This window comes from Akebia trifoliata, chromosome 3 (genome assembly GCF_017979445.1).
Source record: "Akebia trifoliata isolate Shusen 1 chromosome 3, ASM1797944v1, whole genome shotgun sequence".
NCBI classification, from domain to species: domain Eukaryota; kingdom Viridiplantae; phylum Streptophyta; class Magnoliopsida; order Ranunculales; family Lardizabalaceae; genus Akebia; species Akebia trifoliata.
In genome coordinates, this window is record NC_141377.1 from 58,398,412 (window position 1) to 58,424,923 (window position 26,512).

General features: G+C 33.7%; 3 protein-coding genes and 1 pseudogene across 4 annotated transcripts; all 4 read left to right on the forward strand.

Annotated features, from left to right (window-relative positions):
- Positions 1–178: 178 nt before the first annotated feature.
- Positions 179–4,473, forward strand: LOC147408379 (putative polyamine transporter At1g31830 pseudogene; annotated as a pseudogene). The gene is made up of 2 exons (XR_015177085.1): positions 179–471; positions 2,575–4,473. The product of XR_015177085.1 is annotated as a putative polyamine transporter At1g31830 pseudogene (transcript).
- A 2,671-nt stretch (positions 4,474–7,144) lies between these two features.
- LOC147408380 (putative polyamine transporter At1g31830) lies at positions 7,145–10,376 on the forward strand. The gene is made up of 2 exons (XM_086437359.1): positions 7,145–9,836; positions 9,911–10,376. Exons 1-2 carry the CDS (start codon positions 9,140–9,142, stop codon positions 9,928–9,930), a joined length of 717 nt encoding a protein of 238 aa, XP_086293485.1. The 5' UTR covers positions 7,145–9,139; the 3' UTR covers positions 9,931–10,376.
- A 984-nt stretch (positions 10,377–11,360) lies between these two features.
- Positions 11,361–15,479, forward strand: LOC147408381 (putative polyamine transporter At1g31830). The gene is made up of 2 exons (XM_086437361.1): positions 11,361–12,002; positions 13,615–15,479. The coding sequence occupies exons 1-2, from the start codon at positions 11,883–11,885 to the stop codon at positions 15,055–15,057; spliced, it is 1,563 nt and encodes a 520-aa protein (XP_086293487.1). The 5' UTR covers positions 11,361–11,882; the 3' UTR covers positions 15,058–15,479.
- A 1,388-nt stretch (positions 15,480–16,867) lies between these two features.
- On the forward strand, positions 16,868–19,369 carry LOC147408382 (large ribosomal subunit protein eL13z-like). Its single transcript, XM_086437362.1, has 5 exons — positions 16,868–17,021; positions 17,726–17,841; positions 18,000–18,133; positions 18,695–18,853; positions 18,976–19,369. Exons 2-5 carry the CDS (start codon positions 17,733–17,735, stop codon positions 19,195–19,197), a joined length of 624 nt encoding a protein of 207 aa, XP_086293488.1. The 5' UTR covers positions 16,868–17,021; positions 17,726–17,732; the 3' UTR covers positions 19,198–19,369.
- Positions 19,370–26,512: the final 7,143 nt, after the last annotated feature.

Genomic DNA, 26,512 nt, shown 5'->3' on the forward strand with positions numbered 1-26,512 from the left:
TATTTTACAAGAAGTACGACAAATATTCATGGCAAATTTATAACCTTTTATTCTAATTTAAAATTAAGTTAATAATTATGTATAATTATATCCTAATAAAACTAAAATTGGGAACACTGTTACTGTGATTCGTCAGTCCTCCATCCTCTTAAACAAAATTATTTCTTTATTTATTAATTTTACTAATTAGTAATTTTTTTTTATATATAATTCCTATTAAACAAAATTATGTGTTCTCTTTAACAGTTATTTCAGAATTGAAATTATTTTTTGTTTCTTTGGTTTCTCTACTGGAGATATCTCGTATTTGTCTGTGAAGCTCGTAAAACCCTATAGAAGATGTTGGGTATCCACAGCGTATCGGAGAGGACACAAGTTCCTCCCAATATCATCCACCAAAACCAACTGTTGATCATTATTCACCGCTTCTTCCTCCTTATGTTCAATCATCCTCGTCAGATGTCGAAGAGGGTAAAATAATTTTTCTTTTTTGGTGGGTTGGGGTATTTTAGTAATTAACCAGTGAAATTGGTGATATTAGGTTCATTAGCCTTACCGAATGTCAATGTAAGATGATTTAAAGGTGAAATTTTGATTTGCCGGTAAAATTGTAAAATTTATTGAAAAATGCTAAAGTAAGATTGAAATGGACATTGTCTCTCGCACATTGCTGAAGTGGATGTGTATGGAACCATAGATGCTTTTCATAGAGATGTGAGTGAGAAGCATTTATGGTTCTCCGCATACCAATGTGTGAAATGGTGTTGATTTCAATGTTACTTGACTAAGACTCAAATTTATTTAGGAAAAATGCTGAAGTGGCATTAAAATTGACATATCATTTCACACATTGCCGAGGTGGATGTTTATGGAATCATAGATGCTTTTTCATTGAGAAATGAGTGAAAAAGCATCTATGTTACGTGCAAACCTCCACATCAACAATGTGTGAAAAGATGTCAATTTTAATGTCACTTGAGCATGACTCTTTGTTAGGGGTGTCAATCAGTACCCATTTAATCAGAATCAAAAACTCCAGTTCCAATTTTCTTTTTATTGGAACTTATTAGAGTTGGGTCTAAAATGGAATCGAATCGATAGGAATCAAGACAATTAGGTTCTATCCAATGGGTATTTAGAATCGATTTATTTTATCATTTCTTTTCATATTATAAAATAAATGCATGTTATATAAAATTATTTAGTTTTTCATATAAATTATCAATTGGAGTTTAAAATGAGTTTTCTTCTAAGATACATTTTTTACTTTAAAAAAAAAAAATCATTAATTTGTATCTTTAGTATGAAAAATTATAATCAAGTTAAAATTTTATTGATAATATGTTAATTTTTTTAAAGGAAAAAAAGATATATAATGATTTGAATTACTTTTTTTCTCATTCGATTCTTGAGAATCAGAACCGATAGGTACCCATGATCTTTGGCGGTTCCAGTTTCGATTTAATTTATTTTGGAACCGAATCCGAAACTAATAATAACTAGAACAAAATTAAATATAATGGTTATGGTTCTAAGTTCCTTAAGAACCAACCCATTGACATCATTACTCTTTGTTAAGACTCGACTCAATGCTCAAAAAGTACCTAGGTATTAGTGGAGTGGAAAAATTAAGTCTTAACTCAAGGATCCTAACATGCCCCCACACTTCAAGGCCGATCCCTTATATGTCCACTTTATGGTGAGCCTCTTAAAATAATCACAATGGCATATTATGGCGGGCCCCTTCCATATCCCATACTATGCAAGGAGTCCCATTTTTTTTTTCCTAGAACCACCTCCCCATGACTCAAACCTTGGATGTGGGGTTGGCTTTGATACCAAATGTTAGGACCCAATACTCCAAAAATACCTAGGCATTACAGAAAGTTTAAGTCTTAACCCAATGATCCTAACAGAATTAAGATGAGTTGGGTTGTAACCAAAATTTAGTTTGCTCTTTTATATTTTGTTTTAACTATTTGGATTTCTATTTTAATATGTTTTAATGTATTTGTTGTCATTGCCTTATTTAAAAAATAGTAATATTATTAATTATAAAGGAGAGATTCTCTGATTTCTTATTTGTGCAAAACCCATTGCTCAGCATGGTGGGAATTGATCTTGCATGAACTGAGAACACCCTTTTCCTTATAGTGATAATTTGATTTTGAAAAAAAAAAAAAGAGTTTTTCTCAGTTCATTTGCTCGCTCATTTTTCACCTGATTGGAAACTGCACCCTCTTTTTTTTTGTAGCTTTTAGTTCATATTCCTTCTTTGATGTATCCATGTATCAATGTGCAATCCGAGAGAAACCCAGTCTCTAAATATGGTGAGAATATAATTTTACATGAAGAAATCGAGGTTTAATCTTCTTGTTCAGAGGTTTTTATTATGCTTTTTAAAACTTTTGTTATGTCCATGTTTCTGCAATCTAATAAAAATCAATTTTTGTTATGATTAGAATTTGTTTTCTCTTGCATTAGTTAAGAATCAGAACATACTAGTAGTCATTTGAGAACCCCATTTTCATTTTAGTGAGAATTTGTTTTGTGTTTTTTTTTTTCTGCATACAGAACATTAGGACCACAGAGAACAAACAAACTTCGGTTCCAATGGGGGAGCACAATAGTGTAGAATATGTGGAGTTAGGGGAAGGATCTCCTCTGAGGCCACAGAGTTTCAATTCTACCCCTTGTTTTCTGTTAGACTTAACCCTATGATCCGAAGTATAAATCAAGCAAGAACACAAGAATCTCACACGACACAAAATATACGTGGTTCGGTCAAAGAATCGACCTACGTCCACGGGCGAAAACGGCGATTTCACTATATCAACCAAAGAAGAACGCAGTTACAATTTCTCTTTGTCTCTCGTATCTTTCACACACCCTTTAGGGTTTTATCTCTTACCCTTTATATACTTAGGGTTACAAAGAGATTAAATGGGTCGGATCCAAAACCAAACCAAATGGGCCCCATATTTTGCCCGGGGCGAATTAAACGGGTCATGCGGGTCGTTAACGGATCTCAAAAGATCCGGGTTGAATCCACAACAACCCCTCCACATACAAGAATAGAAGACATAACCAACATTTTCCTTATCTTCTATGAGGTATCGGCAGGACCTTTTGGTGTAGAGGACAGTGTTGGTGCTGCTGGTCCCCTTCTAGTTCTTATTGGTTTTCTAGTCTTCCCATTTATATGAAGTGTCCTGGAAGCCCTTGTAACTGCAGAAATGGGTACCATGTTCCCAGAAAATGGAGGTTACGTGGTTTGGGTTTCGACGGCTTTGGGTCCTTATTGGGGTTTTCAAGTAGGTTGGATGAAATGGTTGAGTTGGGTTATCGATAATGCTTTATACCGCACTATGTTTCTCGACTATTTGACATCAACGTTTCTGGCATTGAGTAGTGGTTTTCCTAGGGTGATAGCTGCGCTAGTGTTGACAACTATTCTCACTTACATGAACTGCAGAGGTTTAACCATAGTGGGCTGGATGGCTATTTTTCTAGGGGTGTTCTTAATCCTACCTTTTGTGGTTATGGGACTCATGGAATGGTTAGTGGTGAACTTGCACAATGTGAACTGGGGTTTGTACATGAACACTCTATTCTGGAATTTGAACTACTGGGATTCAATTAGCATTCTTGTAGGAGAGGTAGACAACCCGGGTAGAACTCTCCCAAAGACTCTCTTTTATGCTCTAATCTTTGTTGTTGTTGGGTATTTCTTCCCCCTTTTGATTGGCACGGGAGCTATTCCTCTCAATGGCGATTCGTGGTCTGATGGGTATTTTGCCGATATTGCCAAAATGATAGGTGGGGTATGGTTGACATGGTGGGTTCAAGGGGTTGCGGCAGTGTCAAATATGGGGATGTTTGTGGCCAAGATGAGTAGCAACTCTTTCATGCTTCTTGGGATGGCAGAACACAGTATGCTTCCCACGTTCTTTAGTAAAAGATCTCTTATGGAACCCCTCTAATTGGTATCTTGTTCTCTGCTTCGGGTGTGATTTTGTCTTCGTGGTTGAGCTTTGATGAGATTGTAGCTGCAGAGAACTTCTCATATTGTTCAGAATGCTATTGGAGCTCAGATCTTTTGTTCGACTAAGGATGAAGTATTCGACAGCCTCACAGCCTTACAAGATACCCTTGGGAGCAATTGGAGCCATTTTGATGTGTACACTTCCAACCATATCGATCTTTGTAGTTCTAGCTCTATGTCCTCTCAAGATCTTTCTTGTAAGTATCTTCACTTTGGTGGTTGGGCTTGTAATGCAACCTTGTCTCAAGTATGCCGAGAGAAAGAGATGGCTCAGATTTTCCATCAGTTCCGACCTTCCAGATATTTATGGTGCTCTGGAATAACTAATCCTTAATGGACTTGATGAATCTTATTTAATTAACTAGGATAGAATTGATTTTCACTATATTTGTTAAAATTGCATTTATTTGAGTATGTTTTGTTTCTTCTATGGTTTGTGTTAAAGGCTGGCTCCCAAATGTTTAGCTTGGGCGTCCATTTTCAAAGGGGCGAACATGTTTTAAATCCGATCTTTTAAGTTTAACAGGGGCACCCAAATTCACACAGGTACCCACCGATTTATCTCTTCCTCATCTTCTTCACCACCACCACCAACGTTGTTGCACCTCCCACAGTCGAAAACCACCACCCAACACTCAAAATCTTCATCTTCTGTACCCAGTTTCTCAAGTCCTTCGTTAATTGGGGTCAAAACTCTAGAAATTACAAATGCCAAAATAAGCATAACACTTGATATTATTAGAAATGCCTAGAAAATATAGTATTCGTGAAGCAGAAACATAAATGCATTCCTATGAATTTCATTTTGGAATTCTTTTTAGTTGGGGATGATTTGGATGAATAGTCAACCATATCTTGACTTATTTCTATTGTTTCTAAGAGTTTCAAACCAAAAATGATATAGAGAGGATAAATAGAAGAGAATGAAAAAATGATAAAGTTTCTCGTCCGAAAATGACGATTTTAGATGGAAATTATAGAGGTTTGGCCACCGTCGTTAAAAAGGAGCATCAGGTTTCATCGTGAGTGGAGGAAGGTAAGAGAGAGAAAAGAGTAGAATGGGAGCAAATCAATGGGAGTCTTTTTTGACGATAACATACGTTTTTCTCTGAGTGATTGGGAGCAAATCAACATAATGGGACCCTTGACATTAATCCCTTCTTGGTGAGAATCTTGACTAGCACATATGATACACTTCCCTATCCATAATTTTTATAATAAAAAAATAAAAATGGAATGTTTCATCATTTGTTAGAGTTGCTATTGGCACCCCAACTGTTACTTATTACATCTCAATTTTTTAAATAATTTATCACACCCGGATCAAATATTAAAACACACTATTCAAACATTACAAGGGTTTGGATGAACTTATTCTTTCGTCATTATAACACTTTCACACAATTTCACTAGCTGTTTACTATTACGGTTAGGCTCATATAAATTCCTATAGACAAAAACTAGAAATCTAGAGAAGAAAAATGAGAGAGGCCGTCTTGGGCTTGGCACCCCATTTTTTACATATTCTCATCCATCTCTTAAAAAAAAAAAAAAATCTATTAAGTCCGAAATCAGAACCTCAAAAGAAGGAAATCCAAAAGAATCTCCAACTGTTAATCTTAAACTAGTGAGTAGTTCAAACGCACATGCATAGTAGAAAGAGTCTTTTAGGGGCAGACACAAAGAAGTTGAAATAACCTTTATCCAAACTAGTGGTGCTTGAAGAAAGAAGAAGTTTACTAATTGGACCATTTAGTTATAGCAAAAACTTAGGGGTTTAGAAAAGAGTCCCTCCCACAGGGTTCGTTTAGTAATTTTAACTAGTAGTCTTGTGCAATTTATAGTGATAATTGTCTAACAATAATTCTATCGTTCGTTTCTTTCTCACTTCCTGTGTTCGATATCGACATCTCTCTCTAAAAAAAAAACCTGTATCGCTAGAGAAGATGTCAGGTATCCACAGCGTATCGGATCCGAAACTTATCGGAGAAGGCATAAACTCTTCCCAAGATCATCCACCAACACCAACTGTTGATCAATCTTCGTCTTCGTCAGATCACAAAGAGGTAATCAAACTCACCTTGCAAAGATTTAAAAATAATATTTTTACATTTTTATTTTTCGATTTTTCGAATCTCAAACGATGTTACTTACGACTGAGATAAATCGTAACTAAGAGAAGTTTCCTAAGGATCCGTTTCTGTTCGCATCCCTAGGCAATGTCCTCTTATCTTTTAATGTATCTTTAAGAGTCATAAGTATTCTTCCTGCGCCAACTCAATCGTTACTTTGGATAACAGTCTAAAACGTTGTTTACGGTTACAAAATATCCTTTTATTTAGGAAAATGTAAGTCTCAAACCTACGGTTGAGATGAGTGAATTTTTAGATATTTTCAAAAAATTGTATCCCTAGGAAACTTACATTGCTATTATCTCAATCTATATGATTGAGATCACCTGTTTAGATTTTTTTTTGTTGTGAAATTCCCATTTCAAAGCGTTATTCATTTTAATTAAATTACCATTTTCAAAATTTAAAAAAAAAAAATTGTTATCTATTTTAAGTAAAATATTTTAATTCAAAAATGTTGATTTACCATTTTTGAAATAAAAATGAATAGTATTCTCAAATGAGAATGTCATAATTTACTGTTTTATAAGTTAATTATTGCGTACTTATGTTGAATTAATTAGGATTATTTTTCAATATTTTAGTTTAAAATTATATTTATTTAATTAAGTTATGTTTCTTCACTCTCTTATATGTGAAGCTTTTTAATTTTTTAATTTTTATTATTTGATTAATTCAATTATGTTGACTGATGATTATGCCTATGTGTTGATTACTACTCATTTATACTGTTAACCATTGTAACGAAGTTTGGATTCTAATTACGTACCAAAGGTTAAATCAATTCAATTAAATTAGATAAATTCGAGAAAATTTCATAAAAAAATATTGGGGAAGTAGACAAGTGATGTTTTAAGATTTCTTCTCAAAATGCATCATCTTCAACCTCTTTACAAATCCTACCATGTTCTTGAGATTTAAAACGTTGAAGGAAATGAAATGTTTTTTATCATATTCCATGATTAAAATTGACATATCATTTCACATATTGCCGAGGTGGATGTGTATGGAATCATAGATACTTTTTCATTGAGAAATGAGTGAAAAAGCATCTATGGTTATGTGCAAACCTCCACATCAACAATGTGTGAAAAGATGTCAATTTTAATGTCACTTGAGCATGACTCTTTGTTAGGGATGTCAATCAGTACCCATTTAATCAAAATAAAAAACTCCAGTTCCAATTTTCTTTTTATTGGAACTTATTAGAGTTGGGTCTAAAATGGAATCGAATCGATAGGAATTAGGACAATTAGGTTCTATCCAATGGGTTTTTAGAATCGATTTATTTTATCATTTCTTTTCATGTTATAAAATAAATGCATGTTATATAAAATTATTTAATTTTTCATATAAATTATCAATTGGAGCTTAAAATGAGTTTTCTTCTAAGATACAATTTTTACTTTAAAAAAAAAATCATTAATTAGTATCTTTAGTATGAAAAATTATAATCAAGTTAAAATTTTGTTGATAATATGTTAATTTTTTTAAAGGAAAAAAAGATATATAATGATTTGAATTACTTTTTTTCTCATTTGATTCTTGAGAATCAGAACCGATAGGTACCCGTGATCTTTGGCGGTTCCAGTTTCGATTTAATTTATTTTGGAACCGAATCCAAAACTAATAATAACTAGAACAAAACTAAATATAATGGTTATGGTTTTAAGTTCCTTAAGAACCAACCCATTGACACCATTACTCTTTGTTAAGATTCAACTCAATGCCAAAAAGTACCTAGGTATTAGTGGAGTGGAAAAATTAAGTCTTAACTCAAGGATCCTAACATGCCCCCACACTTCAAGGCCGATGCCCTTGTTGGCCCACTTTATGGTGAGCCTCTTAAAATAATCACAATGGCATATTATGGCGGGCCCCTTCCATATCCCATACTATGCAAGGAGTCCCATTTTTTTTTTTCCTAGAACCACCTCCCCATGACTCAAACCTTAGATGTGGGGTTGGCTTTGATACCAAATGTTAGGACCCAAAACTCCAAAAATACCTAGGCCTTACAGAAAGTTTAAGTCTTAACCCAATGATCCTAACAGAATTAAGATGAGTTGGGTTGTAACCAAAATTTATTTTGCTCTTTTATATTTTGTTTTAACTATTTGGATTTCTATTTTAATATGTTTTAATGTATTTGTTGTCATTGCTTTATTTAAAAAATAGTAATATTATTAATTATAAAGGAGAGATTTTCTGATTTCTTCTTTGTGCAAAACCCATTGATCAGCATGGTGGGAATTGATCTTGCATGAACTGAGAACATCCTTTTCCTTACAGTGATAATTTGATTTTGAAAAAAAAAAAAAAGAGTTTTTCTCAGTTCATTTGCTCGCTCATTTTTCACCTGATTGGAAACTGCACCCTCTTTTTTTTTTTTTTTGTAGCTTTTAGTTCATATTCCTTCTTTGACGTATCCATGTATCAATGTGCAATCCGAGAGAAACAAAGTCTCTAAATATGGTGAGAATATAATTTTACATGAAGAAATCGAGGTTTAATCTTCTTGTTCAGAGGTTTTTATTATGCTTTTAAAACTTTTGTTATGTCCATGTTTCTGCAATCTAATAAAAATCAATTTTTGTTATAGTTAGAATTTGTCTTCTCTTGCATTAGTTAAGAATCAGAACATACTAGTAGTCATTTGAGAACCCCATTTTCAATTTAGTGAGAATTTGTTTTGTGTTTTTTTTTCCGCATACAGAACATTAGGACCACAGAGAACAAACAAACTTCGGTTCCAATGGGGAGCACAATAGTGTAGAATATGTGGAGTTAGGGGAGGGGTCTCCTCTGAGGCCACAGAGTTTCAATTCTACCCCTTGTTTTCCTTATCTTCTATGAGGTATCGGCAGGACCTTTTGGTGCTGCTGGTCCCCTTCTAGTTCTTATTGGTTTTCTAGTCTTCCCATTTATATGAAGTGTCCCGGAAGCCCTTGTAACTGCAGAAATGGGTACCATGTTCCCAGAAAATGGAGGTTACGTGGTTTGGGTTTCGACGGCTTTGGGTCCTTATTGGGGTTTTCAAGTAGGTTGGATGAAATGGTTGAGTTGGGTTATCGATAATTCTTTATACCGCACTATGTTTCTCGACTATTTGACATCAACGTTTCTGGCATTGAGTAGTGGTTTTCCTAGGGTGATAGCTGCGCTAGTGTTGACAACTATTCTCACTTACATGAACTGCAGAGGTTTAACCATAGTGGGCTGGATGGCTATTTTTCTAGGGGTGTTCTTAATCCTACCTTTTGTGGTTATGGGACTCATGGAATGGTTAGTGATGAACTTGCACAATGTGAACTGGGGTTTGTACATGAACACTCTATTCTGGAATTTGAACTACTGGGATTCAATTAGCATTCTTGTAGGAGAGGTAGACAACCCGGGTAGAACTCTCCCAAAGACTCTCTTTTATGATCTAATCTTTGTTGTTGTTGGGTATTTCTTCCCCCTTTTGATTGGCACGGGAGCTATTCCTCTCAATGGCGATTCGTGGTCTGATGGGTATTTTGCCGATATTGCCAAAATGATAGGTGGGGTATGGTTGACATGGTGGGTTCAAGGGGTTGCGGCAGTGTCAAATATGGGGATGTTTGTGGCCAAGATGAGTAGCAACTCTTTCATGCTTCTTGGGATGGCAGAACACAGTATGCTTCCCACGTTCTTTAGTAAAAGATCTCTTATGGAACCCCTCTAATTGGTATCTTGTTCTCTGCTTCAGGTGTGATTTTGTCTTCGTAGTTGAGCTTTGATGAGATTGTAGCTGCAGAGAACTGCTCATATTGTTCAGAATGCTATTGGAGCTCAGATCTTTTGTTCGACTAAGGATGAAGTATTCGACAGCCTCACGGCCTTACAAGATACCCTTGGGAGCAATTGGAGCCATTTTGATGTGTACACTTCCAACCATGTCGATCTTTGTAGTTCTAGCTCTATGTCCTCTCAAGATCTTTCTTGTAAGTATCGTCACTTTGGTGGTTGGGCTTGTAATGCAACCTTGTCTCAAGTATGCCAAGAGAAAGAGATGGCTCAGATTTTCCATCAGTTCCGACCTTCCAGATATTTATGGTGCTCTGGAATAACTAATCCTTAATGGACTTGATGAATCTTATTTAATTAACTAGGATAGAATTGATTTTCACTATATTTGTTAAAATTGCATTTATTTGAGTATGTTTTGTTTCTTCTATGGTTTGTGTTAAAGGCTGGCTCCCAAATGTTTAGCTTGGGCGTCCATTTTCAAAGGGGCGAACATGTTTTAAATCCGATCTTTTAAGTTTAACAGGGGCACCCAAATTCACACAGGTACCCACCGATTTATCTCTTCCTCATCTTCTTCACCACCACCACCAACGTTGTTGCACCTCCCACAGTCGAAAATCACCACCCAACACTCAAAATCTTCATCTTCTGTACCCAGTTTCTCAAGTCCTTCGTTAATTGGGGTCAAAACTCTAGAAATTACAAATGCCAAAATAAGCATAACACTTGATATTATTAGAAATGCCTAGAAAATATAGTATTCGTGAAGCAGAAACATAAATGCATTCCTATGAATTTCATTTTGGAATTCTTTTTAGTTGGGGATGATTTGGATGAATAGTCAACCATATCTTGACTTATTTCTATTGTTTCTAAGAGTTTCAAACCAAAAATGATATAGAGAGGATAAATAGAAGAGAATGAAAAAATGATAAAGTTTCTCGTCCGAAAATGACGATTTTAGATGAAAATTATAGAGGTTTGGCCACCGTCGTTAAAAAGGAGCATCAGGTTTCATCGTGAGTGGAGGAAGGTAAGAGAGAGAAAAGAGTAGAATGGGAGCAAATCAATGGGAGTCTTTTTTGACGATAACATACGTTTTTTCTCTGAGTGATTGGGAGCAAATCAACATAATGGGACCCTTGACATTAATCCCTTCTTGGTGAGAATCTTGACTAGCACATATGATACACTTCCCTATCCATAATTTTTATAATAAAAAAATAAAAATGGAATGTTTCATCATTTGTTAGAGTTGCTATTGGCACCCCAACTGTTACTTATTACATCTCAATTTTTTAAATAATTTATCACACCCGGATCAAATATTAAAACACACTATTCAAACATTACAAGGGTTTGGATGAACTTATTCTTTCGTCATTATAACACTTTCACACAATTTCACTAGCTGTTTACTATTACGGTTAGGCTCATATAAATTCCTATAGACAAAAACTAGAAATCTAGAGAAGAAAAATGAGAGAGGCCGTCTTGGGCTTGGCACCCCATTTTTTACATATTCTCATCCATCTCTTAAAAAAAAAAAAAAAATCTATTAAGTCCGAAATCAGAACCTCAAAAGAATCTCCAACTGTTAATCTTAAACTAGTGAGTAGTTCAAACGCACATGCATAGTAGAAAGAGTCTTTTAGGGGCAGACACAAAGAAGTTGAAATAACCTTTATCCAAACTAGTGGTGCTTGAAGAAAGAAGAAGTTTACTAATTGGACCATTTAGTTATAGCAAAAACTTAGGGGGTTTAGAAAAGAGTCCCTCCCACAGGGTTCGTTTAGTAATTTTAACTAGTAGTCTTGTGCAATTTATAGTGATAATTGTCTAACAATAATTCTATCGTTCGTTTCTTTCTCACTTCCTGTGTTCGATATCGACATCTCTCTCTAAAAAAAAAACCTGTATCGCTAGAGAAGATGTCAGGTATCCACAGCGTATCGGATCCGAAACTTATCGGAGAAGGCATAAACTCTTCCCAAGATCATCCACCAACACCAACTGTTGATCAATCTTCGTCTTCGTCAGATCACAAAGAGGTAATCAAACTCACCTTGCAAAGATTTAAAAATAATATTTTTACATTTTTATTTTTCGATTTTTCGAATCTCAAACGATGTTACTTACGACTGAGATAAATCGTAACTAAGAGAAGTTTCCTAAGGATCCGTTTCTGTTCGCATCCCTAGGCAATGTCCTCTTATCTTTTAATGTATCTTTAAGAGTCATAAGTATTCTTCCTGCGCCAACTCAATCGTTACTTTGGATAACAGTCTAAAACGTTGTTTACGGTTACAAAATATCCTTTTATTTAGGAAAATGTAAGTCTCAAACCTACGGTTGAGATGAGTGAATTTTTAGATATTTTCAAAAAATTGTATCCCTAGGAAACTTACATTGCTATTATCTCAATCTATATGATTGAGATCACCTGTTTAGATTTTTTTTTGTTGTGAAATTCCCATTTCAAAGCGTTATTCATTTTAATTAAATTACCATTTTCAAAATTTAAAAAAAAAAAATTGTTATCTATTTTAAGTAAAATATTTTAATTCAAAAATGTTGATTTACCATTTTTGAAATAAAAATGAATAGTATTCTCAAATGAGAATGTCATAATTTACTGTTTTATAAGTTAATTATTGCGTACTTATGTTGAATTAATTAGGATTATTTTTCAATATTTTAGTTTAAAATTATATTTATTTAATTAAGTTATGTTTCTTCACTCTCTTATATGTGAAGCTTTTTAATTTTTTAATTTTTATTATTTGATTAATTCAATTATGTTGACTGATGATTATGCCTATGTGTTGATTACTACTCATTTATACTGTTAACCATTGTAATGAAGTTCGGATTCTAATTACGTACCAAAGGTTAAATCAATTCAATTAAATTAGATAAATTCGAGAAAATTTCATAAAAAAATATTGGGGAAGTAGACAAGTGATGTTTTAAGATTTCTTCTCAAAATGCATCATCTTCAACCTCTTTACAAATCCTACCATGTTCTTGAGATTTAAAACGTTGAAGGAAATGAAATGTTTTTTATCATATTCCATGATTAATGGGTTAATCTCTAATTCAGAGAAATATTCCAATCTTGTGATGAATGCTAAACAGATTCATGTAAAATGAATCTTAATGAGACTCCTGTCAGTTGGGTATTTATTTTGAGAGAGATTCTATTGACACACCAACTTTTACTTATAGCACGCCATTTCCTTTGAAATAATGCAGTTGTTTCATCATATAGAGTTGGGCAATAACCCTATATTGCCCAACTTTTACAAATTGCACCCTCTTTTTTTTTTTCTTTTACAATTCTTTTTTTTGTTCATATTCCGTCTTTGTTGTATCTGTATGCACTATGAGAAAACCCCATTCTTTAATATGGTAAGAATTTGATCTTACATGAAGAATTTGAGGTCTATAACAATTAATCAATCAAATAATTATTCTTGTTATGCGGGTTTCATTTTGCTTTTTAAAACTTTTATCATGTGAATGTTTCTGCAATCTAACAAAAACCCAGTTTTTGTTGTAACTAGAATTTGATTTTACTTGTACAAATTAAGTAACAAAACATATATTTATTCTTTTGAGAACACCATTTTCATTGCAATTAGAATTTGATTTTGCAAACAGGAAGTGAGGACCACAGAGAACAAACAAACTTCTGTTCCAATGGGGGAACACAATAGTGTAGAATTTGTGGAGTTTGGTGAGGGAGCTCCGTCAAGGCCACATAGTTTCAAGAAGGTTTCGGTTCTACCCCTTGTTTTCCTAATCTTTTACGAGGTATCGGGAGGACCTTTTGGCATAGAGGACAGTGTTGGTGCTGCTGGCCCCCTTCTAGCTCTTCTTGGTTTTCTAGTCTTCCCATTTATATGGAGTGTACCAGAAGCCCTTATAACTGCTGAAATGGGTACAATGTTCCCAGAAAATGGAGGTTATGTGATATGGGTCTCGGCGGCCTTTGGCCCCTTTTGGGGTTTTCAAGAAGGTTGGATGAAATGGTTGAGTGGGGTTATCGATAATGCGTTATACCCTGTTATGTTTCTAGACTATATGACATCAACGTTTCCGATACTAAGTGGTGGCTTTCCTAAGGTGATAGCCGTATTAGTCTTGACAGCGATTCTCACTTACATGAACTATAGAGGTTTAACAATAGTTGGTTGGTTGGCTATTTTTTTAGGGGTGTTCTCAGTCCTTCCTTTCATGGTTATGGGACTCATAGCGATCCCCAAATTGAAGCCTTCGAGATGGTTAGTTGTAAACTTGCACAAAGTGAACTGGGGTTTGTACTTGAACACTCTCTTTTGGAATTTGAACTATTGGGATTCAATTAGCACTCTTGCAGGAGAGGTTGACAACCCAGGTAGAACTCTCCCGAAGGCTCTCTTTTATGCTCTAATCTTGGTTGTTGTCGGGTATTTCTTCCCCCTTCTGATTGGCACGGGTGCTATTCCTCTCGACCGCAAGTCATGGTCTGATGGGTATTTTTCCGATGTTGCTAAAATCATAGGTGGGGTATGGTTGACATGGTGGGTTCAAGGAGCTGCAGCCATGTCGAATATGGGGATGTTTGTGGCCGAGATGAGTAGCGACTCTTTCATGCTTCTTGGGATGGCAGAACGTGGTATGCTTCCCGCGTTCTTTGGTAAAAGATCCCGTTACGGAACCCCTTTAATTGGGATCTTGTTCTCTGCTTCGGGTGTGATTTTGTTGTCGTGGTTGAGCTTTGATGAGATTATAGCTGCAGAGAACTTCTTATATTGTTTTGGTATGATATTGGAATTCATTTCTTTTATACGATTAAGGATAAAGTACCCGGCTGCCTCACGACCTTATAAGATACCCGTGGGAACAGTTGGAGCCGTTTTGATATGTATACTTCCAACAATATTGATATGTGCTGTTCTAGCTCTTTGTTCTCTTAAGATCTTTTTAGTAAGTGTTGTTACTATATTGGTTGGGCTTGTTATGCAACCTTTTCTCAAGTACGCTGAGAGAAAGAGATGGCTCAAGTTTTCCATCAGTTCCGACCTTCCAGATATTTGTGGTGCTAATCGTGATAGTACTTAATCCTTAGCCGATTGAATGAATCTTTAATCTGCACAATCCACATGTGAAATGCCAATCGAGTAGAACATAGTGTCTTCGGTGGTATTACGTGTCAATAATCAACATTCAAAGAGATTTCCATCTTACGTAATATCGATGATCAGAGTGCCACTTTCGTGAATTGCAAATCATGCATCAGTGAAGTAACCCAACCTGACTTTGTTATTAGAAAACCATTATTTCTTTTTGTTTATAATGGTTTAATAAAGGGTAGCTTCCTTGGATGGTTATTTCATTCCATTGTTTTGGATCAGGTCTTCCTTTAATGTATGGACAAGTAGTGATTTAGTGTATATAAAGTTCTGAATTGGTTGTCTTTGTTTTGTACGAGTTGTTTGATGATTATCATTTCATTAATCACATTCCACATGAATTTTATTTGATGTTGTTTCCATAATCTCCATTATGGTTATTATTCTGTTAGATTGGGTGAAAGATTCATTTTTCAAAACTGAATCCTAATTGATGAAAATTTGATCATCTTGGCTGAGTTTTTCAAAATCTAGATGTTGAGATGGCAGAGTTACAGCAGAAATCTTGCTCGGATGCCTTCGAGACTCAGGTTAATTACTAGAACCGTCTCAATCTTGTCCAAGACATAAAGTGTCAGCAATGCTTGGAGCTCGAAAATCATGAGCGAAAGACCATGAAACATATCCATCCGTTCCACTTTTTTTTGTAAGGAGTTGTGCCGGAGTGACCTCAAGATTGTGACATGGAAGTGTGTAGGAACCATAGATACTTTTTCACTCGTATCTCTATGTTTTCAAATTAATGATATTCCCATTAAGTTTAATTTTTTGTGATAGATTAATAGAAAATGACGTGAATTCCCTAGTCTTTAAACCTATAGTCAAAATCCATGATAGATCTTCGAAACCTGTAATATTCTTCAACTGTAAGGTTCTATTTACCTTAACCTAAACAACCTTGAGGAAAAATTAGATTTTTGGAGAAGTAGAAAATGATAGAACTTTGGATAAAAAAATCAAAAAAATTTCTATAAAATGATGAAGATGAGATTGAAAATGTTGGATTGAAAAAGAAAAATATTTAAAACAAAATGAAAGCAAGGTGGGATTTTGATAGGATTTTTAGGATAGAGAATTGATGGTGTGAGCCTTGAGAAACCATACACCCCTCGATCTCGGTCTTTAGCTTTATCTTCTCGAAATTCCTATTTTGTTCTTGAGGTTTGAAGGCTGAAAGAGATGGAATTTTGATTCAATTTAGAACCAATTTGATAAAAATCTATTCCAATGAAACCTATCTAATAAAAATTGGATTGGACAAATTGGGTTTTTATTTATTTATTTATTAAATTTCAAATTAGGAACCAAATTTCATAAATAAATAAATAAATAAAAAGTTGGATCGGCCCAGAGGTTGACCAAACCCAGTCTGATATACAAGATATAAATAAACTTTCTAAATTTAAATAAAAATATATAATATGATTTGCATAATTGCTCTAAGGCCCGTCATTTCGATTGATAATAATTAATCTTATAGGCTATCAAATAGGATTCTTATCAGATGAGAATGGATCGGATTTGGGTCTGATCTGATCCATCGACACTCTCATCAAGAGTTGGATTTTATGCCACGTGGTACAGTAGCCCACATGTTTGGTTCACATCATGGGCTTTGTGGAAGCAAATGGTGAGACTCTGAGCCCATGCTATAGTAGCGACAATTTAGTACTTTTATCCAACACTTGGGATATCTTTGTAATTTCAGTTCTCAATGTGAATCCCGGATCGAGTAATCTTGACCGTCCAAGCTAGGGTTTTTTGTATAGGGTTTATCTTTAAAACTAGAGAGGCCATTTCTTTTGCACAGAGAGAGAGAGAGAGAGAGAGAGAGGTGGGAGTAGATCTCTCCAGCCAAGTCGACATTTCCCGGAGACGTAGTGTCAGATTCCGGTAAGTTCTCCATTTTTACTGATCACCATCTCAATTTCTATATCTTTGCCTCTGTTTTAGTGTTGCAGAACGAAAGCCATAGAAAATAGCTGCCTACGATGCAAGTTCTAGGGTTTTCGATTCTTCTTCTTCTGTTCATGGAGATCTTCAACACATTTAATCTTACAAATTTTTTGCTATAATAATTACAAATTGATCAATATAAATCATGGTTTTAATTCTCTGACGAGAACGGATGTTTCGGGTTCGAAGGCATTCGAGCATAAATTGCATTGTGAATCGGCGTCTAAAATCCTGAGTCATCTCGTCTGGGATTTTGAAGAGCCGTCTGTTTTTCGAGAACTCGACCATTGGTTTAAGATCAATTTTGTGTTTTTTGAATATATTTATATTTAAAAACATACACATATGGATTTTGTGATTGAAATATCTATTTATCTGGTATTCTAGTTTATAATAGAAGAAAAATAACTATATATATTAATAAAATCCATTCGAGTTAGTTTGAAAGGGTTTGATTTGCCCGATAAGAGACTGCTTAACCAAATCATCTTGGTTTCGATGGGTGCCGAGAACGATCCAATAAAGAGATTAGAAACCTTGCTATGAATTATGTTACATATTAATATTTGATCCCATGAAAAAATTGATAAATAGTGTTTCACATTGGTGTGTCGAGATTCAATCTTGTTGTCCTTGTACAGGTAAATCATGGTTAAGCATAACAATGTTGTGCCAAATGGGCATTTCAAGAAGCATTGGCAGAACTATGTTAAGACTTGGTTCAACCAACCGGCTCGTAAGACTAGAAGACGTGTTGGTAAGTATTTTTTTTTTCCAATTGGATTCTTTTTCCTTGTTCCGATCTTTCTCTATTGATTAAATGATGCTAGGTTTAAGAATTTGCTTGTTGTGCTTTACACATCATTTTTAAGGTTGAAGGTTGATTTATGATATTTATTTTTCATGAAATTCCAGCAAGGCAGAAGAAAGCCGTGAAGATTTTCCCACGGCCTACAGCTGGATCACTTCGCCCTATTGTTCATGGGCAGACCCTAAAGTACAATATGAAGGTCAGGGCTGGTAGGGGATTTTCGCTCGAAGAACTCAAGGTGCGATATGATTTGTGATTCAAATTTTTTTGTCTTGAGTTCATTTTTTCGTGCATCTGTTTTGGTGATGATTCGTGGTTATCTGGTATCATTAACTGGAACAAGCAAATTCCTGTTCCATTGGTTGAAATTTATGAATGAAATTGAGGAGTTGATTACAGTTTTCTTCTAATCTTTTAGTTATTAGTTCAATAATCTATTAAATTCTTCTGAAATAGTAATCAATCTGGCTTGCCACTCATTTATGCCAACAGACATTAATTCATTTTGTAATTCATAGAGAGATTTTTGTGGAGGGTTTCAGACTGAGAACAGTTTATCATGTTTTTTTAGAGAGCTTCTATTAATTAACACACCAACTTGTACTTTATAAGCACACCAAATTACACCTTGACAAGTGTTTAATTTGAAAGGGATTTGTGTTTTATTAGTAAAAGTTGGTGTACCAATAGAATCTCTCTTTTTTTATTTGTGATTTTTCTAATTCCTATTGGCTTTGTTCTCTTTTTTGGTAGAATGATATCATGTTTTGTTAAAATATTTTTACCTCGTAATTCCCAGGCTGCAGGTGTCCCGAAGAAACTTGCTCCAACTATTGGCATTTCTGTTGATCACCGCAGGAAGAACCGTTCCCTGGAGGGTCTCCAAGCTAATGTTCAGAGGTTGAAGACTTACAAGGCTAAGTTAGTTGTCTTCCCAAGACACTCCCGTAAATTCAAGGTAAAAAAGCTTGCTAGCCCGTTTAAAATTATCTAATTTAATGGCTACCTGTAGAGTCATGGGTAAGTAAGTAACCTATGTTCCTTAAAAAAATCTTGTCTCCAACGCACTTCTTGTTGCAGGCTGGTGACTCTAGTCCCGAGGAACTTGCCAATGCCACTCAGGTCCAAGGTCCTTACATGCCCATTGTTCGTGACAATGTACCTGTTGAGCTTGTGAAGATTACGGATGAGATGAAATCGTTCAAGGCATATGCCAAGCTCCGTGTTGAGAGAATGAACGAGCGACATGTTGGCGTCAGAATGAAGAGAGCTGCAGAGGCAGAGAAGGAAGAAAAGAAATGATAAGGTAAACCAATCAGACTATTGTGTGATGGTTCAAATTTTGGGACCTGGGTTTGATAACTGTAGTTTCTACCATGGTGCTACTATCATTCAAACGTTATTATATTGGATTTCTTTAGGTATTCAGATTCAGTTTTAAGAAATAGGTAGTACAAATACGTTTATTGCTTAATGCAGACCTTTCGTGCCATTCTTTCAGAACTATATGCCATGATTTCGTTTCTTTTTCATACCCTTGCACTTCCACCAAAATTTGGAATACCTCCTTGAAATGTCATGTGTAATTCACTTGTAAGGGTTCCTTCAAAATTTTAAGCCCCCGCTTCTTAATAAGTTAATTAATTGCAACGCGCAACCTATTTTTTATTTTTTTTCTCTATTAAGAAATTTGTGGAAATTTATTTTATAGTAGAAGTGCCTCCTCAATGAGGTGGCGTAGATCAGAACCCTCTCACTTAAAAAGCTATCCTCTCCTCAATAGTGGTCGATCCGTGAATTAGTTCTCATGTCTCCACCTATTATTACTGCATATAAATTAAATTTCTTAGTTCAAATCCATCTAGAGTTACATTTTAGGGAAAATTATGAAAAAATAATGTTTTTTAACAAAAAAAATTTAAAAACTTACAATACTTAAATCGATTGAAGTGGATAGCATCCAGTTGATTTGAATGTTTTATGCAAAAAAATAGTTAAATATCAAAAATACCCTCTACACATGTCCAACAAAGTAAAATCCTGAAATCACCCTCAGACTATTTCCTATCCCAATCGTGCACTACAAGTGGAAAATAACACATATTTGTCCCAACAATTGTGAAAATATAATCTTTGTTGAAAACATGATGTTTAAGGCATACCTGGATTTGATGGACAACTTGTACCCTTAAACGAGCAGTTAGTGACAGTTGGACATGAACTGTTTTATATTTTTCAAAATAAAAAATTGAAAACATTTTGTTCAAATGAATGTTTTGTTACCTTTAAAATTTTTTGTTTTTTAAATCGTTACTTTTTAAATAATTTTTTCTTATACTTAAGTGTAGTTTCTTCACCCTCTTCAACTTTATAATCTTTTCTCTCCTCTCTCCTTCCTCATTTTTAAATAATATCCCTCCAATTTTATTACAATCTTTCCTTTTTATCATTTCTGCCTTTCTTAATAAGATCTCTTAATTTTATTATTTTTTTCTTTTACCTCTTAATGCCAAAGATTTTTCATAATAAATGTTTTTTTATCTTTCTGGTTTTACACTCTTAACCTCAAAGAGAGATGTTAGGCACGGATGAACTCTGGCCAACTAATATGTTTAACTTTTACGGACAATTATGCTGACTATGTAAGAATATAATAATTTTTTTTTTTGATAATAATTAAATTGCAAGCAACTGTATTACGTGGTCATTTTGTTGTAGGAATGTCAAGAACTCAAATGTGTTATAACAATATTCATATGTGAAATGAAATGTAAAATATGGATTTGAAATATTTTATTATTATTTTTTAAAAACAAAAGAAAAAATAAACTTATGATTGCAATGATAATGTAGTTTTAATTTCTTAATGTAGTGATCATTATTACATCGTACTTTCTTTTTTTCATTTTCACCAATCATTATATTGTATTGATGCTATCTCACCGAAAAGATTGCTATACTATGATACCATAGCGACGACTATGAAATGATAATTATACTTTCATACGATTGTTATGTTTATTTCTTTAAAAAAGTAACCCTAAAATACTTGAAATCAATTTTTTACACTTTTTTTTTTTTTTTAAATTGCAAGCGTTATTTGATTCAATTGAGATATAGACTTGTTATGATTTTTCTTTACTTAAAGCAATTGCGTTTAGGGCTCTAACGATGGAAACAACTATGTTTCCAACGAAAATGTCAAAAAAAAAAAAAAATGAAAAATTGGAGTTTGGGAGATAACAAGGTGTAAACTTCAGTTTAAATTGTTATTAAAAAAAAAAAAAGTAAGTTTGAAAACCATTAGAGGCGTGTTTGAAAAGCTAGAGTATTCCTTGAGAGTTTAGTCTTTTTTGGGGTCAACTTCCTAATGTAGAACTCATAAAAGTTGATGGGGTTTCAAAACCTCATCTTTCCAGCCTATTTTTGGATTCCTTAGGTTATTTTATGCCTTTGTTTATGGTGAGGCTTGAGGAGTGTTGATTGAACCCACCTTCACCTCTATGGGTCCCTCACACTTAAGCTTGCCTAGCCAAAAAAAAAAAAAAGTCTCTTTTTATGGTGCTTAAATTTCCAATGATTGAGACAAATCTTTTATGCGCAGTTTTGTTCATTTTAATTTGTATTATTGCTGAAGATAACTTGTCGTCTATCACAACAGAATTTTACTCATGTATCACACGTAAGGGTCATCATTCATCTTCTTCTCTCCTTAGTTTCGTAAGGAGACAACTTTCGCCTTTTTTGGGTAAGATTTGAAATACTCCCAAAATTAGAATTTAGAGAGTTGACGAGTTCGCATGCATTAACCCTTTCCTATGAACAATAATAATCAAGTCATGGGAGTTATCAACTCTCACATTTAACCACCACCTAGGTCTTTTTTATTTATTTATTGTCACTGAGATAGATTACAATTCTTGAAGTTTAATTTTTTTTAAGGATATCTAATTTTTTTTCTCTCTAAATATCAAATGTGAGCATTTTTTGGGTTGCCGTTGATCCCTTGTAAGATGCATCATAAAATATAAAATTAGACAAAAGAATGATCGAGAGAAAAAAAAAAGAATATTAGTCGATGATTTGTTGATGAGGTTTTTGACAAATTGTTAGGTACGTCTCTGAACTCATGAAGCCATTTGACTATGAAAAATCTATGAAGATAATACAATTAATCTCTTCTAGGACTTAAAACGGATCTGATACGGTCTAGATATGAGTAAGTCCATATCTATATCCAAATTGTTTATTTAGATTCAAATCCGACTCGGATCTAAAAAGGAAAATCATATTTGAATCATTTTACTTTCATCAAATTTATATTCGGGTCGATTAGGTTGGATAATGTCAAACCATTCAAGGTTATTTCAAATAAAATTATAAAAATGTAGTCAAATAGTGACTTAAACTCATAATCTTTTCATTTTGTAGAGAGATCTTGACCACTACACTCAATTATTATTAGTTGATGGAAGATAATTTGAAAAATATAAAAATTCAATTTGCAAAGTAATATATCATTCGGATCTTGGTAGACCAGACTCGTATCAAGGGACATCAACCCATATCCAAACTATATTTTAATTTGAATATACTTGATGTAATCAAACCCATTAAATTTGGATTCAATGCACTCAAATTTTGAATAAAATCCGTCCCATTTCAAGTCATAATTTCATCCACTATTGGTTGTCCCCTCTACCATTCATCATAACTCTTCCTCCCCTCCTTTTATGGGGAAGATGTCTATTTATAAATTTACAACATTACGTCTTAATATCTGCCAAAGCCTTTTGAATTCGTAACCACAATTTCTTAAATACACTATTATAATTCTAAGAATATCTTTTGAATATTCTTTGAAGAATTTCACTTCGATATTGAATAATTAGTTTATGAGATGATAATGACCAAAAAGTGTCATGAGGATGATGAATAATGTATGCAAATTTATGGCTCCCACATCAAAGAAATATAATCTTCAATATACATAGATGAGGTCCTAGACTCATTTACGATTTTGAGAATGGCAAACAACTATATATATATATAAAGAGATAATATTTAGGGTAATTATAAAAGCACCCCACGAATCATAAGGGCAACCAACACCATACTTGAATTATTTTGTCTTATATGGGTTTAAAGTTTCGGAATGAATTGATTTTTAGTGAGACTGATCTCTATAATTCTAAATCTTCTAATTCCATCAAAACTAATTTACACAAAAAATGGACAATTTACAAATTTTGAATTTGTTTTGATGGGATTAAAATTTTAGAATGGGCTGATTTTTGTGAGAATGATCTTGTCATCATAAAAACTTTTAACCTAAATAAGACAAAATAATTCGACTATAGTATAAGTTGACTTTATTAATTCGTGGGGTGCTTTTATAATTATCTTAATATTTAGTGTCAAGTAAGTTGGTGCAAACCCATTTACTCCAATGTTGGCATGGGTCTTCAGTGTGACTTCATTTTGTATTCTTTTTAAGGGAGGTATATTCCTTTAATTGGTTCCATATTCACATGGTCATCCACATGCTTTTCAGCTAAGGAAGACGTGGACAAAAACCCATTTTGTCGGTTACCCAAACTGTTACCAAAACATTAAACCCTCACCCCAAAAAAAAAAAAAAAATGTTAGATATCTTGAGGGGTATTTATAAAAACATGAATCGTGATAAGCTGACCACCCACGTGGCAAACTCAATCAATTATCTTGATGTGACAAGTTCAGGAATTATAGATCTGTACTCTTTGGGATACCTAACTACGCTTCCCCATTAAAAAAGTGTATCTTGAAGGAAACATATTTCCTGATGAGCGTAGATCTATGATTCCCAAACTTATCATGCCAGATAGTTAATTCAGTATGCCACGCGGGGTGGTTAGATTATCACGACTCTAAAAACACATAAGGTGGTATCTTAAATATTCAACAAATCATGGAGGAGTGTTTATAAGACCATAAAGAACAAGAAGATATTTTAATTTTGAAGGGTCATCAAAAGTGTCCCAACATAATTAATAGAGTAGATATATGAAAAGGAAAGAAAATAAAGGACTATAAATTGTCTGGAGTGTCACAACATCATCCTTTCCAATTGAGACGAGGATTTGCTAGAATCTCAAGGTATGATGTGGCATTGGATCATGCATTTAATAGATAGGTGATAATGTAAAACTCTAATTACGCTTTCTTGGAGGTATATTTTCTCTTTGTTCGGTAAAATGGTGTAATCTAAATAATAAAAAAAATTCTCTATATAATGGAATCGATGTGGATCTGTGGACGCTCCTCAATCTTGAGGGAACCACAAAAAATCCTTGTGTTTGAGTATGCATGTGTGTAGAGAACCATCAATTTTTCTTGAGTGTATAACACTTGTATCTCGAGAAAAACCCCTATGATTTTCTGCACACTCGAGTATTCTCAATGCTACTTAGTATTTTTTTTATTACCAAAGGGGCATCCATTCTAGTATTACTTTTGTGATTTTAGCTTTAGTATTTCTTAGTCTTATGGATTTCTTGTAAAAAATGTATTATTATAATAAAAATAAAAATAAATCTATGCATGTTATTTTTTATAATTATTTAAAAATGTATAAGTCACGATGAATGCATGCACTTTTGATGTGGCAAGGGCACAGAATCATAGATCTTTTTCATCGAATATATAGGAAGAAGATGTGCGGTTCTGTCACCTTACCACGTACCAAAACCGTGTGCGTTCATCATTATTCAAAATATATATCTAGACCAATGATTTTAAAATCATAGGCATTTTTTGTGTTTTACTCATATAATTAATATTGGCTTATGAAAAAATATTAAACATAATGGTATGCTAATGCATTTTTCACAAACACAAAACTATTGTGGTTCTCTTAAAAGTGTCTCTGTTGCACACTTACTTTTTTTTGGGTAAAATAAATCAATCAAAGATTAAAAATCAACCATGCCAACTTAGTAAATTAGTAATTGAAAATCACAGTTGCTAAATTCTAACTCGATGGGATAAATTATTTTCAAATTCCGTTAAAATGTGATTTTGGTAAATAAATTATTTTTAAATTTGTTAAAAGCTTTAGAGTGAAATACCAATTTTCCCTCGTTATTTAGTATATTTCGTGTTAAAAAGCATACCATTAGCAAGTGTTTCTTGACCTAGATCAAATTTAAAAAAATAAAGACTTTTATTTTCATTTGATCCATGGCTTTGGAAATAGATGGCCATCTAACTCTCAAATTTAAGATTAGAATTCAATTGTGAAAAGTCATTTTTTAAAAATTATATAAAATTCCTTAATATTTTGTGATCCAGAACTACCATACAAAGATTTTTCCATGCCAACATTGAAGGCCAGTCATGGAATTTTTCTTTCTAATTTTTAAGGAAAGTGTTTTTCATAAGAGCATCTCCAAGAGGCTTGTTGGGCGTAGGGGTGCACCTTGGTTTGGTGTGGGGGAAAAATAGAGCCGAACCAACCTAGGTCGATTCCATTATAGAAGAACCAAACCAAACCGACCTTAGTTCGGTTCGGTTCTATGGGTTGCCTGAATAAATAAATATTTCTTAATAAAAGTGTTTCATAATTGAAAGAAGAAAACTACAGAAAGAGATGACCCGAATGAAATAAGAAAACTAGAGAGATGAGTCAAATGTGCTGAAATGGATGAGTTGCCGGAGTTGAGAGGCAAAAATTAAATTAAAAAATGTCAAGTCTTGGAGGTAGTAGTCTTGCATAGTGACAAAAGAGAGAGAGAGAGAGATAAGAGGAAGACATGCATTTCCTTTTATGAATTGTGATCCCGTATAGTATCCCGTTCCTATGAGTAGTGTCTAAGTGTACGTGGCACTCTTTGGTTAGAGAATAAACACATTGGGCTGTATGCATGATTTGGTTAAGAGTTCGAGTAGTTTAAGTTCCAACTAAAACATGCCACATAGACACCGTATAGGATTTGAGTATTTTGCTTGAGTTTCTTCTTTCAAAGTAATATAATATATAATATTATGTAAAAGAAAATTGTTGGATTACTTTGTTGGAGAGAATTTATCTTTTACTTTACCTTTTTGAAAGGAATATTGATGGAAGTTTAAAAGGAAAATATTAGAATGTTTCGTTAAATACACCATTGTATACTATATGTCTAATTCTCGATTTAATTTAGCTCTTTACAATGCCTAAATCAATAATTGAATCGAATTAATCAGGTCTTCATTTTGTTAACCCAAAATTGAAAAGATAGTCAATCCAAACCGAACTGAACCAATCCAAAACTCATGATTTTGTCCGATTCTCGATTTGAACCAAATTAAATTGCACCCCTAATTAGGTGTCGTACTCTCTTTAGAATAAAAAACGAAATACATTTTTTCACTTCTAACAAACTCATTAGATGTCAAAATTAAAGTAGTAAACTTGAAAATCGATGAGATGATTTGTTACATGTACCAAAGGCCTTTGACTTATTATAAATAAAAATATAACATAAAAATGTTTTTCTTACTAATTTAGTAAGGTTTAAAAAATTACTAAGGGTTGTTGGGCCCACATAAATTATCACATTAACAATTCAATACAAGGTCCTTCTAGATTTTATGA

Excerpts from the sequence above, each read along its gene's own strand:
- LOC147408381 (XM_086437361.1), top strand. The coding sequence starts at position 11,883 with ATGTCAGGTATCCACAGCGTATCGGATCCGAAACTTATCGGAGAAGGC. Across the intron at positions 12,003-13,614 it reads CTTCGTCAGATCACAAAGAG|GAAGTGAGGACCACAGAGAA; the intron begins GTAATCAAACTC and ends TTTTGCAAACAG.
- LOC147408382 (XM_086437362.1), top strand. The coding sequence starts at position 17,733 with ATGGTTAAGCATAACAATGTTGTGCCAAATGGGCATTTCAAGAAGCAT. Across the intron at positions 17,842-17,999 it reads TAAGACTAGAAGACGTGTTG|CAAGGCAGAAGAAAGCCGTG; the intron begins GTAAGTATTTTT and ends ATGAAATTCCAG. Across the intron at positions 18,134-18,694 it reads TTTCGCTCGAAGAACTCAAG|GCTGCAGGTGTCCCGAAGAA; the intron begins GTGCGATATGAT and ends CGTAATTCCCAG.
- LOC147408380 (XM_086437359.1), top strand. The coding sequence starts at position 9,140 with ATGGGTACCATGTTCCCAGAAAATGGAGGTTACGTGGTTTGGGTTTCG. Across the intron at positions 9,837-9,910 it reads TCTTGGGATGGCAGAACACA|GTGTGATTTTGTCTTCGTAG; the intron begins GTATGCTTCCCA and ends TCTCTGCTTCAG.